Here is a 12,815-nt window from a genome sequence, read left to right as displayed (position 1 = left end):
TCCTGAAAACTGCTTCCAGATCCTTTTTTAAAAATGTGAAGCTAGGACTTCCGTGGTGGCACAGTGGCTAAGAATCTGCCTGCCAATGCAGGGGATGGGTTCAAGCCCTGGTCTGGGAAGATCCCACATGCCACAGAGCAACTAAGACCGTGTGCCACAGCTACTGAACCTGCGCTCTAGAACCCCCAAGCCACAACTACTGAGCCCACGTGCCACAGCTACTGAAGCCCCTGCGCCTAGAGCCCATGCTCCACAACAAGAGAAGCCACTGCAGTGAGAAGCCTGTGCACCACAATGAAGAGTAGCCCCCGCTCACAGCAACTAGAGAAAGCCCGCACACAGCAACAAAGACCCAACGCAGCCAAAAATAAATAAATAAACTAAATAAATTTAAAAAAAAAAGTGAAGCCATAATCCACTATTAACATTTGCTAACTGGAGAACTTTGTGGGTATAGTAGCTATCTGCATAATTTACATTCAGAAAAATAAAAGCTCGGGAGACCTAAGGGTCACTTTACAGAACCTTGGCTTGACAACACCGGAAGTCTTCAGGAGTCCAACTCTAAACCCGTGACTCAGAAGGGGCTTCCGTCATCTTTTCAGGTCTCCCTTAATGTAGCCCAGAGCCTGGAACAGTGCTCAGCACGTATAAGGTACCTAAAAAAGGGTCTGTTTATAGGAAGGAGGGGGAAGAAAACAGGAAGGAAGACAGACCGGGAAAGAACCACAAGCTCTGGGACAGCTCACCCCCGCTCACCTCAGGAAGAAGCAAAGTGCAGCGGCTGGCCTGAAGACACTCGGTGCCGTCAGCACGCACCTTGGGGTCTCTCACCTTTTTACTTCTGTTGGTACAGGAAAAAGCAAGCTTGGAAACCAGTGCTGGCAGCTGCATTCAACTGCAAGAACATAGCAAGTTCTGCCTGTCTTTTGATGATATGAAATAGATGGACTCATAATCTCTTGAACCATGGGGTTCTGTGAATAATTTTTCCCCCAGTGATTCTTGCTTAGTGTTGAGATCCATTCTAGTTTGAGCAGGTTTATTTACTGCAGAGAACCGTGCTTGAAGTTAAGACTGATTTTTCTCTGAATTGTGTTTCATTTGTAAATAGTTCCATGTATACCTAATTCTTGGGCTATTTAAAAAACTCAAATTTAAAAATTGGAATGAAATGAAATTCTTTAGAAAAAAGTACTAAACTTTTGATATTTGGTACTTCTTGTGAGTCTGTTACTTAAAGGAGAAAATTTTTTATTCTAATTTAAACTAGTTATTTATATGAACAACCAGTCTTAGTAGTTCTTGAATGATTCTCCATATTGATATAAACAGTCTACTTAGCATAGTGCATCTTTACTTTGACTACATGGCTTTAGAGTAGAATTATCAGCCTGTCCGCGCGCACGCGCACACGCACACGCGCACACACACACACACACACACACACACACACACACTCCCCCTCGTGTATATACCCTTCAGCCAGTTAGCGTCAGTGGAAAAGGGGTAAAAGCTAATCTCAGTCCATTCTTTATCATTAATTAACAAGAGTAATTCTTTCATCTATGAAACTTCATCCATTTTCTAAAGCAGCTTTACAATGTTCTTATCAGATACCGAGAGGAAACGGACATTACTTGATTTCACTTCCTGTAGAGACCAAAAGGAAACCATGTTATTTCTGCTGCTGAAGATGACGACAGCAACAACGCAGAACATAATGACTTTGTCTAATTTAAGCAGTATCACCGGTTTTTCTTCCTATTTTTGGATGCCAGTATTATGAAGGAGATTCAAATATAGCTGGTCCCACTGGCCAGACTTTCAGTTAAGACACTGTGTGGTTTGTGGACCCTTCCTAGGAGAAGAAAGACTTTTCCCTTCTTCCTTATACTACAGTTAAGTAAATCAAAGGCTGCAGAAGCAGCTATTCAGCAACTGAAGAATTGGTACCAAAGGCAAGAATAACACAAACTGATGAAAGACATTGTACTGCCGGTGCTGGTGCAGAGAATGAAGTAGCCATGGAGACCCGGCAGCGGCAGCAGAAATGTCTGATCCTTAGATGGGCGCCAGAGGGAGCTCTGAGACAGAGCTCATAAAAAGCTGAGAAGATTCCCAGTTGGCATGGTAACACACAGCCTCCTCAGATGCTTTGAAGGCTGGCAGAGGGTTGAGGGCATCCTTAACCAATAAAATTCTGGCAGAGGTAGGGCTTAATAAATCAGACAGGACCTGGAAGGGTATTTTGTAGTGGAAAAGGGAAAAAAGCCTGGAAAATGTCCAAGGTACTCAACACCTTTCCATCAATGCCCTGGGAAGAGGGCAAGGTGGGCTGACATGAATGGTAACGGATGCTGTGAAGTGCTTCACACTGAAAAAGAGTTTTCCCACACAGTCCCTTGTATGAGACTCAAGAACAATCCTGATGGAGGTGATTATACCACACCATTCTATACACAGGGAAGAGGATTCAGAGAAGGTGAAGGGTTTGTCCAAGTCATAAGGCCAGTGAGTGGCAAAATCAAGATGTGTACCCAGTAGTTCTGACCCTGAAGCCAAAATTCTGGGCATGATACCACACTACCCTGAATCCTGTCGTTTCAGTCGAAAGACAAAGACGGCTCCCATACTCTGATCTTCCCGAAATGAATGGGGGAGGCCAAGTAGGAGAGGTGCACTACACATGCCAGCTCAAATGACAAGGGGATGCTGTGGTTCCCAAAGCAGACAAGCCCTCGGTTGGATCTCTGTCTTGGAGCGCATGGGCACTCAGATTGGTGAGTCAGAACACAAACTACTTAAAGCCTCACAGCCTACAAACCCCAGTCCACTTACCCTATAGTTATGAAGTCTCCTTTGCTGACCGTGTTGGGCTCCATGCAGATGTTCATAAAGTCTTCTTTGCTCTAAAAAGGTTAGAAAACGAAAGTTAATGCTCTAAATTTTGGCTCATGCAGCCTGTTGCCCTCCTTTAGCCTTAGAGGGTCGCGGTTGGAGCTGTGTATTACGGAGGGGACTTTACTTTCAATGACTTTATCCTGAATATATCCTCAGTCCTTTATTTTTACATTAAGACCTTTATTGAAGTGGTATTTCCATACCATAAAATCCATCTCTATTGCTTGCTTGTTTTTTTACTACATACATAAGCTAGGGAAACACTCAGGCTTGGAGGGTTGTCAAGTTCTGTCACTCACTAATAATCGTAGCTGTTGTAGTCTCTAGGGCCCCCTCCCTGGCAGGCCAAGCTTTCAGCCCCTCTCTCCCGGCAAGTCTCCACCCTCACTGTACGTCGTCATCATGCCGCACTGGCTGGACCAGCTTCTTGATGAGGAGAGCCCCCAAGTATCTGTGTTTTTTTTAAATGCTCTACATGCAAACTTGGTATGTGACCAGAGTTGAAGAGCAGCAATCCTTTTATGCCATGGCAATGTTTTTAAAACTCTACATTCCCAACCACAGAACGTTCTGGAAGAATTGAGCTACAAGGAAGTGGCTATAAAAACAGACTTGGTTTCCGTGCCACTCCCCACCCTCCCCCCGTCTCCCCACAATTTACCACCAGTTGGTGGCTAGCAGTACAAACCTGGCCCTCTGTAAATCAATCCCAGCACTTCTGTGTCTGCTTCAAATAGAGGTTTGTTTATTTTTGGACAGCTTCAAAATCTGTAGCCCCAGGATCACCCCCAGGCCTCTGAGAGCTGACAGCCTGTGCCTGAGATTAAAGGGCACTATCAAAGCACAACTTCACATCTCAACTAGGAATTACAAAACATAGAGGAATGACTCTGCTCCAGGGTCACCTTTTGTTAAATGACTTATTGTCACCTATGTACCATGAACTCTTCTAAGTGCTAGGGTTGTGTCAATGAATGAAAAAAACAATTTCTGCCTACAAAGAACTTACATTCTACGAGACAGAGTGGAAGGGATAAACAAAACAACCATAATAAAATAATAAACTTCATGTATATTAGAAGTATGTTAGAGTATATCCGTATAAAAATAGTAAATTGTGGACTGTGTATGTATATTAGCATAAACGGCAAATTATAGAATATATTAGAAGTATTACAGTATATTATAAAAATGAGATAGAAGGTAGTATTGGTGGCATTTTCAGTATATGTGCTACCGAAGCGAGCACGATTGGTGGCGTTTTTAAAGAGGGGTCCAGGTAGGCCTCACTGGCAAGGTAACCTCTGAGCAGACACCTGAAGGAGGTGAGGGCATTGTGGAAATCCAGGGCAAACTCTAGCAAACGTCACCTGGAGGGCCTGTTAAAACACAGGTCAGAGCTTATGGTTCAGTAGATCTAGAGCGAGTCCCAAGAATCTTCATTTCTAACAAGGTCCCAAGCGATGCTACTGCTGCTGACCCGAGGCCCACACTTCGAGAACCACCGGTCTAGGGACGCGCAGGCCCCACAAAGGGCACTGCCAGGGCAGGGGCCTCAGGTGGGAGCAGGCCTGACGTGGGAAAGAACAGCGAGGAGGCCAGTATGGCGGGAGCAGAGTGAGAAAAGGGGATGAGAGGAGATGGAATCAGAGGGTTCAGGCACTGCAGCAGTAGGGCCTTGTGCACCCCTACGAGGAAGTTGGCCGTTAGGCTGAGTGAAGTGCGGAGCCACTGGAAGGTTCTAAGCAGAGAAATATGATTTGGCTTCTTTTAAATTAGGGTCTCTCTGGCTACTGTGTTTAAAGGAGAAGAAAAGGGGCAAGAAAGGGGCGGGGAGACCCCTTAGGAGCATATTGTAATAATCGGGCTGAAAGACGATGGTGGCTTGGACCAGCTGGCAGCGGACACTGAGATGCGCTGGCAGTATTTAGAAGGTGAAGCCGCCAGGACTTCCTCTGAGATCTGATGCCACGAGAAAGAGGAGCCAGATGTTTGGCCTGAACAATGAAAAGGGTGAAATTACAATCGACTGCGCTGCAGGAAGACGGAGGAAAAGGCAGGTTTCGGGGGTGGAAGGGAAGACCAGTAGCTCAGTTTTGGACATGCCAAGACTGAAATGTATCTTAGACATGGAAGGGGCTAAGTAGATATACATGCAAGTCAAGGATTTGACTTTTGTTAAGAGTGCAAGTGCGAAAATCAATGTGTTATATGCTACAATGACAGGTTCAGCGAGAAAAAGCCTTATCTCAGTAGTGGCTGGAAAGATACTTGATAAAATTAAAGATCCACTCATGATAAAAACTCTGAGCAAACTAGGATAGGAGTGGAAGGGGACTTCCTTAATCTGATAAAGGGTATCTACAAAAAACCCCATCAAACTCAAGAATGAAGCAGTGAAGCCTTTCTCTCTCATCAGGAATGAGACAGGGACGCCTGCCATCACTGCTGTTCAACACTGTACTGAGGCCCTAGCCTATGCGATAAGACAAAAGATTAGAAGAAGGTTAAGTATTTGAAAGGAAAAAATCGTATCAACTGCACTATTTGCAGCTGATATGACTGAATCTATAGAAGATCTAAAGGAATCCATAAACTTAACATAATAATTGTTAGGTTGCTGATGCCGCATCAATATAAAAAATCATTACATGTCCATCAACTAAATCGGATAGTTAAAAAAATAACAATTTAAGAGATACTGTTTACAACAGTATCAAAAATTAAGATAACTAGGAATCTACCCAGCAAGACAAAATCTTATAGAGAAAACTATAAAACTTCATTGAAAGACATTAAAAACCTAAATAAATGAAGATACGCCGTATGCATATGATAGAAGAGTCAATATTGTAGAAATGTCGTTTCTCCACAGATTGATCTACAGGTTCAATGTAATGCTGAGCAATATTATAACAGATTTCTATGTGGAACTTAATAAACATTCTAAAGGATTTATAGAAGTCGGAGAGCCAGGAACAGCCAAGAGACTCTTTAAGAAGAAAAACATAGAAGGACTTACTATAAAACTATAATAATTAAGAGAAACATAGTATTAGTACAAATATAGAAAAATAGAGCAAAAGAATAGACTAGAAACATCTCCATGTATACAGATACTTGACGTATGACAGAGGTTTACTGCAGATCAGTGGGGTGTTGGGGGGAAGGACATTTCAATAAATGGTGCTTGGACAACTGGCTTTCTATATAGAAAGAATATAAAACTGGAGCCTTACCTCCATCATTCACAAAACTCAATTATAGGTGGGAGTACCTCTTTTTTAAGTAAATATGAAATCATTTGCTGCAAATCACGTTAACCTGGTTTTTCATTTAACAAGATACAATGAACATCTTCCCATGTCAATAAATAGAGAACATTTTAAATACATGTACCAAAATGTATTTCTCATCAGTGGCCTGATTAGTTTGTTTCACATATTTTGCTATTATAAATACAGTGAACGTAGCTCTACAAGAGATCCTAATTTTCAAGCATTCCACACCCCTCAGGCCTCTTTCAGACTCTGAATGGACTTTTTTTTAATGATAAATGAACATTTTGAGCTATTACATGGCAGCTTCACTGTCTTTGAATATTTTATTGCATTTGCTTTTATTTTTACAAAGAGGATAGAAAAAAAATGAATGTGCTGCTGCTGCTAGTGATAAGCAGCACAGGATCATATATTTTTATAATTGTCACAAAGATAAAAAGCTCTCGGCACTCTGAATGGGGCTAATCTCGAGCCACGATCACATACATACTCACTGAACTCAATCCATTCATTGGTATTCAGTCATCAGAGCGAAGAACAAGGTTAAAGAACATGAACAAAACACTGGAAGTACATATCATCAGAGATTGAGTATAAAGGAAATGTATAATTAGAAATCTTATCTTTCTTTTTAAGATTCCTCTTTTTAACAGAGTGTTTTTTTAACCTTAATACATTCACTTTCACCAACATTTTCAGACTCTCTACATTATGTATCATCTGATTATTTCTGAAGGATAAATTTCTAGAAATATGCTTAACAGGGCCAAGGGTATGCTTACATTTCAGATGCTTAATATATACTGCCAAAATGCCTTGGAGAAAAAGTGTTCCGATTTCTCTTTCCCTCAGGAAAACCTGACAGCCCGTTTCCCTGTCCACACCAACAGTGAACACTAGCAGGCTTTTTAATCTGTGGCAATTCAATATTTAATATTTTAATTTGTATTTCTTTGATACTGAGCACTTTTTCTGTTTCTTTACCTATGAAATTCAGATAGAAGTTATATCTACCTGATAGTGTAGTTATGAGGATTACATGAGCTGACACTGTGTAAAATTCTTAGGACAGTGCTTATCATGTAGTAAATATAAGCGATTGTTTTCATGTTTATTTATTTCCTTTGTGAATTTCTAATTATGCCGCCTGCCTGTTGTTTATATTAGTCCTTTGCCCACTTCTTATTGATTATCCTAACAGTTAAGTATAAAGGAAAGCTATTAACTCCTGGTATATCACATCCTAATATTTTTCCCAATGTGTCATTAAAACAAATTTTTTTAAAGGTTGATAAATTTTAAAGGAAATCTAAAAATGAGTGTCATTAAAATTTTTGTTTATAGTTTCTTTTTTATTAGAAGTAAATGCATCAATATGATTTTTGGTTAGATGCCAGTCTTGGAAAGGCCTTGTCCTCCCAAGTTTATATTGATAATCACTTAAGATTTCACTCTAGTGTTTTGTTTTGTTTTTTAATGCGGTATGCGGGCCTCTCACTGTTGTGGCCTCTCCCGTTGCGGAGCACAGGCTCCAGACGCACAGGCTCAGCGGCCATGGCTCATAGGCCCAGCCGCTCCGCGGCATGTGGGATCCTCCCGGACCGGGGCACGAACCCGCGTCCCCTGCATCGGCAGGCGGACTCTCAACCACTGCGCCACCAGGGAAGCCCTCTAGTGTTTTTAATAGTTTTATTTTCTTACATTTAACCTTTTAATCCAACCAGAATCAATTCAGAAGGTGAAAAGAGCTCTGTGATCCAAATGTTATACAATGGACATGCATTACCTTTATAATTAAAAAGCAATCCAACACTCTGAATATTAATATTGGAATCAAACTTCTCACTACACGCGTCCCCCTCATTCATCTTACTACAATCATATGTTCAATTCCATGTGCCAGTTTTCAGACTGACCAGGTTAGTTGTGAACATACTACTTTGATTCACATAAAAGCTGAACATAATATTAGTCCATGGTTAAGGATAGCTTTCCTACTGGCATTCTCATTAACATAAACTACTAAAGTTTTCTCTAGACCAGGGGTCAGTAAACCCTTACTGTGAATGGCCAGATAGTAAGTGTTTTAGGCTTTGGGGCCATTCAGTCTCTGTCACAACAACTCAGCTCTGCCGCTGCCGCTTGAGTGGCCACAGACAACACGGGTATGGATGAATACGGCTATGTTCCAATAAAACTTGACTTGTGGATGTCGAAACTTGAATTTCGTATACTTTTACCTGTCACAAAATATAATCCTTCTTTTGACTTTATTCTAACCATTTAAAAACGTAAAATCAATTCTCAGCTTGCAGTCTATAGTAAAACAGGTGGCAGACCAGTTTGCTAATAACCTCTGCTTTAGTTCAAAAAATTTTTGGCGTATTGTCTATATCAGTACTACCCAGGAGAGCTTTCTGCACTATGGAAGTGTTTTATATTTGCGCCTTTCAATAGGGTCGCTACTAGCTACATATGGTTATTGAGCGCTTGTCATGTGGCACAAGTAATAAGTTTTAAATTTTATTTGTATTAATTTAAATTTAAGCAGCTACCTGTGACTAGTGGCTACCATACTGGTCGTGCATGTCAACAGATTGGACTCAATATGTAAAATAGAGATGTTTGTGTGTATACATATATCCATCTGTATAAATGTAGACGTTTATATGGTTTTCTCCCCTAGAGGCCGAAATCTACATATTTAATATAGTCACAAAAATAATGGCTATTTACTCAAGTAAAAGTTCCACACAGTTTTATTCCTGTGACGGATGGGATTAGGCTAACTCATCTCTAAAGGCCTTTTGCCCTCAGTTCTCTCAGGCAGAAGGCTTGGTGACAGATGCTCGATCAGAGCCCCTTAAGCTTTGAGGCACTTCACTCGCTGTTTCTTCTCACTGCTTATTCCTCAAAGGCACCCCACATCCTCCTGCCCTGATCCTTCCCTCTCTATCCCCACAGGGTAAAAATAAAAACACCAAGTTAGTGGAAGAGCATGTAGCCTTTGTCACTTTTTCCCAAATGCTTTTCTACTTTAAAAAAAAAAAAAAGGCACACTTACTGCCAGGTCAAGCTGACTGTTCCGGGTCATGATGGACAGTTCAAGGGTGGACAGCTGCACTTCTTTCCAGACCTCTGGGCTCATCTCTTGGGGGGCTGTGTGAATGCATTCGATACAGGTCAGTGTCTCCCATGAACATCTCAGCACCACCACCACGGCCAGCTACCAGTGGCTCAGATGGCCTCCCGAGCCCATCTGCTCACCGCCCCCCCCCCCCGCACCCTGCTTAGTTTTCTTTATCTCATACTTTTGATACACAGGTTAAAGGGCCAGGCTCAAAATGGAATCTCTATGCCTGAGACACCCCTATAAAAGTAGCCACAATAACATAAAGGTTGGTGACAGAAAGAGGGAGTCACAACTGACACAGGCTGTTCCCATTCATGGGACACTGCTGCTGCCGTTTGGGGCCTGCAGCTGTGCACACAGAGGGCCGAGTTCAGTGATGCTGGAAAGGCTTCCCCTGCTCTAGGAGAGTCAAACACTGAGGTGGGGTCTGCTTCAGGCAGGCCTGAGCTGACCAGGGCTTTCCAATCGTCAGTCCCCACGCTGCTCACCGTCCTGCGGCTGTACCCAGTAGGATGCGAGCCTTCGTAATATTCTCCTGTACAAAGAGGGCCGTGGAGGGGTCTCTTCTGCTCCACTGGGAGGTCGCTCCGCAGGTCCCGTGTATGTGAGAGAGGCTTGATGAGTCTGAGGCCACTCCTTTCAATGTAAAGAGACAAAAACCTTTATCGTGCAGCACGATTCCAAACTCTTGGGGTTTCTCTCTACAAAGGATAGTATTCCACCCATATCTGCTTGAAAGCTAACTAGTAACCTCCTCTCATGGGATGAAATTATCTCTAATTTGGAGTGTGGAATCCTCAAGCTTGCTTTTCCTATTGAAGGCCTATAGGAACCCAGTGACTGCGGCCTCCATTGCTCTCCTGACACAGAGCAGAGAGGAGATCAAAGTGGACCAGCAACCAACCACTGCTTACACTTGTCCAAGAAAACCTCAGTATGAACACGCACAGAGTCATCCGATACTTTGACTTAGAGACGGTGACACAAACATGAAATCCAGTTGTATCACATACCTTCTTCGCTTCTGTCATCATATGCCACTCAGAGACCAGGCTGGTTTAGTCCGGCCTCGAAATCCAGCCCAAGGCCTCTCATTCCTGCTTCGAAGGCCATCACTCTCAACTCTAGATTTGTCTTCTTCCTGGCACCGAGTCCAGTGCCATCCTGGGTCCCATCAGTGTCCCCAGGGATGATGAAAACAACACCCTAGCCTCTCAGCCCTTGACGTCACCTCTAACCCACCACAGCCACCGATTTCCATGGCCACGTCCCGGTCCTTAGCGGTACCCAGAGCCACTCCATCTTAGAAATCTAAAGCCCTGATATCCTACCATCTAATCACTTCCCATATTCTTTTGTGCCCAGTGGCTCTTAGGGTGAACTGCTCCCTTGTTCTCCAGTTTCCATGGGGTGAATTACAAAAGAGTAACAGTTCCAACTCCTCTCACTCCACCTCTTACTCCTTCCCAAGTCCAGAAAGACCCAACCCCTTCTCTTCTCACTCTGGAAGTGGCCGTCCTGCGGACTCAGGCGTCCACTGCTTCCTCACGCAGTGAGCTTACTTAGCAGTCTGTGCCCCGGAGATGTTTTAAGTGGATAAATTCAATCTGGAGTGTTAGGAAATCAGATTGTGACCGCGTATCCAAGCTGTGTCCTTCACTCCTGCTGACATTTATAAAGCTGGCATGTTGATTTCCATATGCTTTGTTCCTGCATTTGGTTAGTCAGAGGAGGAAGAGAGGGGTGTGATGTGGGGGCCCGTGGAGACCCTAACCACACCAAGCTCTCAGTCGCACTGAGAATCCCAGCCCCTGACCACGCCATTTGTCCTCAGGCCAACCAGATGAACAGTGGGTTACTTTACAGCACTCTCTTTTCCCATTGCTTTTGGCCCTCGTGTCTTCTTTCTTCCGTAATGTTTGCCCTGAAAAGCCCCTATTCTTAATCAATCTGTCACTAGGTGTCTGTACTTCTACATCGTGGCTCAATATTATTAGAAGGGGAAATAAAACACTCCTGCTGAGGACTGACACAGGGAAAACAAGCACCCAAACGAGCATATCCATGTCAACAAATTCTTGGTCTAAGGTTGTCCACGCCACTTGATAATCCTTCTAAACCTATTTTCATCTTGCTTCAAAACTCCCCGTACTACCACCACCACCACCACCACCACCACCACCACCACACCACCACCACCACCACCACCACCACCACCATCATCACCACCACCACCACCACCACCACCACCACCACCACCACCACCACCACCACCACACCACCACCATCATCACCATCACCATCACCACCACCACCTCACTTTCAAAAGATCACTTGCTTCCTGCACTTCAGTGAGAATATCAAGACATCAGTAAGAACCGCCTTACCTCTTTATAAATACGTTTTCATCTGTACCTCTCCTTTATTTCTCTCCTGTCTCAAGGAAAAAGGCGTCCCTCCCCCATCCAAGGCTAGTCCAGGACTCTGGATCCCACTCGCTTCCATGTGCTCATGGAACTAGCTGAGTCAGTCATGCTTTTTGTGTCCTTTCTCTCTTCTCCTCCCATTCTTTTTCACTTCTGCTTCAGGAAATAAAGACACAGATATCTCTCCAATTAAAAAAAAAACAGAACACTCCAGTGGCCCCATACTTCTCACTAGCTTTTGTCTTTTTATGTCCTTCTTTTCAGAGTCGAGATCCTTGAGGGAGGGGCTCTACTGCCTCTACTTTCTGCTCCCATTTACCCCTGAACTTTCTTCAGTGCGGCTTCAGCTCTTCCACCCACAGGCTACCGAACCTTCAGAGGGCACTCGCTTGCCGGCCTCTATTTAGACTCTGCCGTTGCTTCTTGAAATCTCACTCTCTTCTTGAAATTCTCTCTTCCATTGGCTTCTATGCCGGTACTTCCTCCTGGAGTCTCTCTTGGCGGTTCCCAGGCACCGTCTCTGCCTCTTTAAATGAAGGCTATTCCTGGCCATCTATTCTCGACAGTAACTTTATCAAATCCATAGCTCAATGCCACTCATACACTTATGACATTTACATCTATTTCTTTAGCCCAGATCTCTCTGAATTCCAGACCGAAGTCACGACTGTAGCGCCACCTGTCTGCACCACAGTATGTTAAGCTCAGTATGTGCCAAACTGAAAATTTCATCTTTCTTCACAAACTTCATTCTACTCTAATATTATCAGCATTAAGGGAAAACTCTAGTTACCAAACTCCAGTCCCTCAAACCAGAAATCTGGGACTACTACAAGCTCCTTCCAACTTTTGAGAGCTGTACCTCTTTAATCCATCCTCTGTGGCAAATATTCACTGTTACCACCTTATCTCCTCTCAACTGGATTACGTTAACAATCTTCTACCTGATGCCTTTGCCTTTAACTACCCGTGTCCAATCTCCTGCCCACACTGTTGCCAAACAATTTTTCTAGAGGGAAAATCTGCTCTTGCCACTCCCCTGCTTAAGACTCAATAACCCTCTAGTGCTTT

At 43.4% G+C, this 12,815-nt stretch overlaps 1 protein-coding gene across 15 annotated transcripts in view; it reads right to left on the bottom strand.

The window, feature by feature from the left end:
• Window positions 1–12,815, bottom strand: part of AGK (acylglycerol kinase) — a 94,605-nt gene that overhangs the window by 9,142 nt on the left and 72,648 nt on the right. For 14 of the 15 annotated variants that reach the window (XR_012334123.1, XM_073810007.1, XM_073810016.1 and 11 more), the window contains 4 exons: window positions 9,807–9,954; window positions 9,250–9,344; window positions 2,842–2,912; window positions 760–844 (listed from right to left, as the gene is read on the bottom strand). Coding sequence is in view for 14 of the 15 variants with exons in the window: in XM_073810007.1 (XP_073666108.1) it covers window positions 760–844; window positions 2,842–2,912; window positions 9,250–9,344; window positions 9,807–9,954 (399 nt within the window). In the remaining variant the exon portion in view is untranslated. The remainder of the gene's footprint in view (window positions 1–759; window positions 845–2,841; window positions 2,913–9,249; window positions 9,345–9,806; window positions 9,955–12,815) is intronic. The other variant, XM_073810013.1, reaches the window with a different exon arrangement.

This window comes from Tursiops truncatus, chromosome 9 (genome assembly GCF_011762595.2).
Source record: "Tursiops truncatus isolate mTurTru1 chromosome 9, mTurTru1.mat.Y, whole genome shotgun sequence".
In the NCBI taxonomy this organism is placed as follows: domain Eukaryota; kingdom Metazoa; phylum Chordata; class Mammalia; order Artiodactyla; family Delphinidae; genus Tursiops; species Tursiops truncatus.
This window is presented reverse-complemented; position numbering and strand designations above follow the sequence as displayed.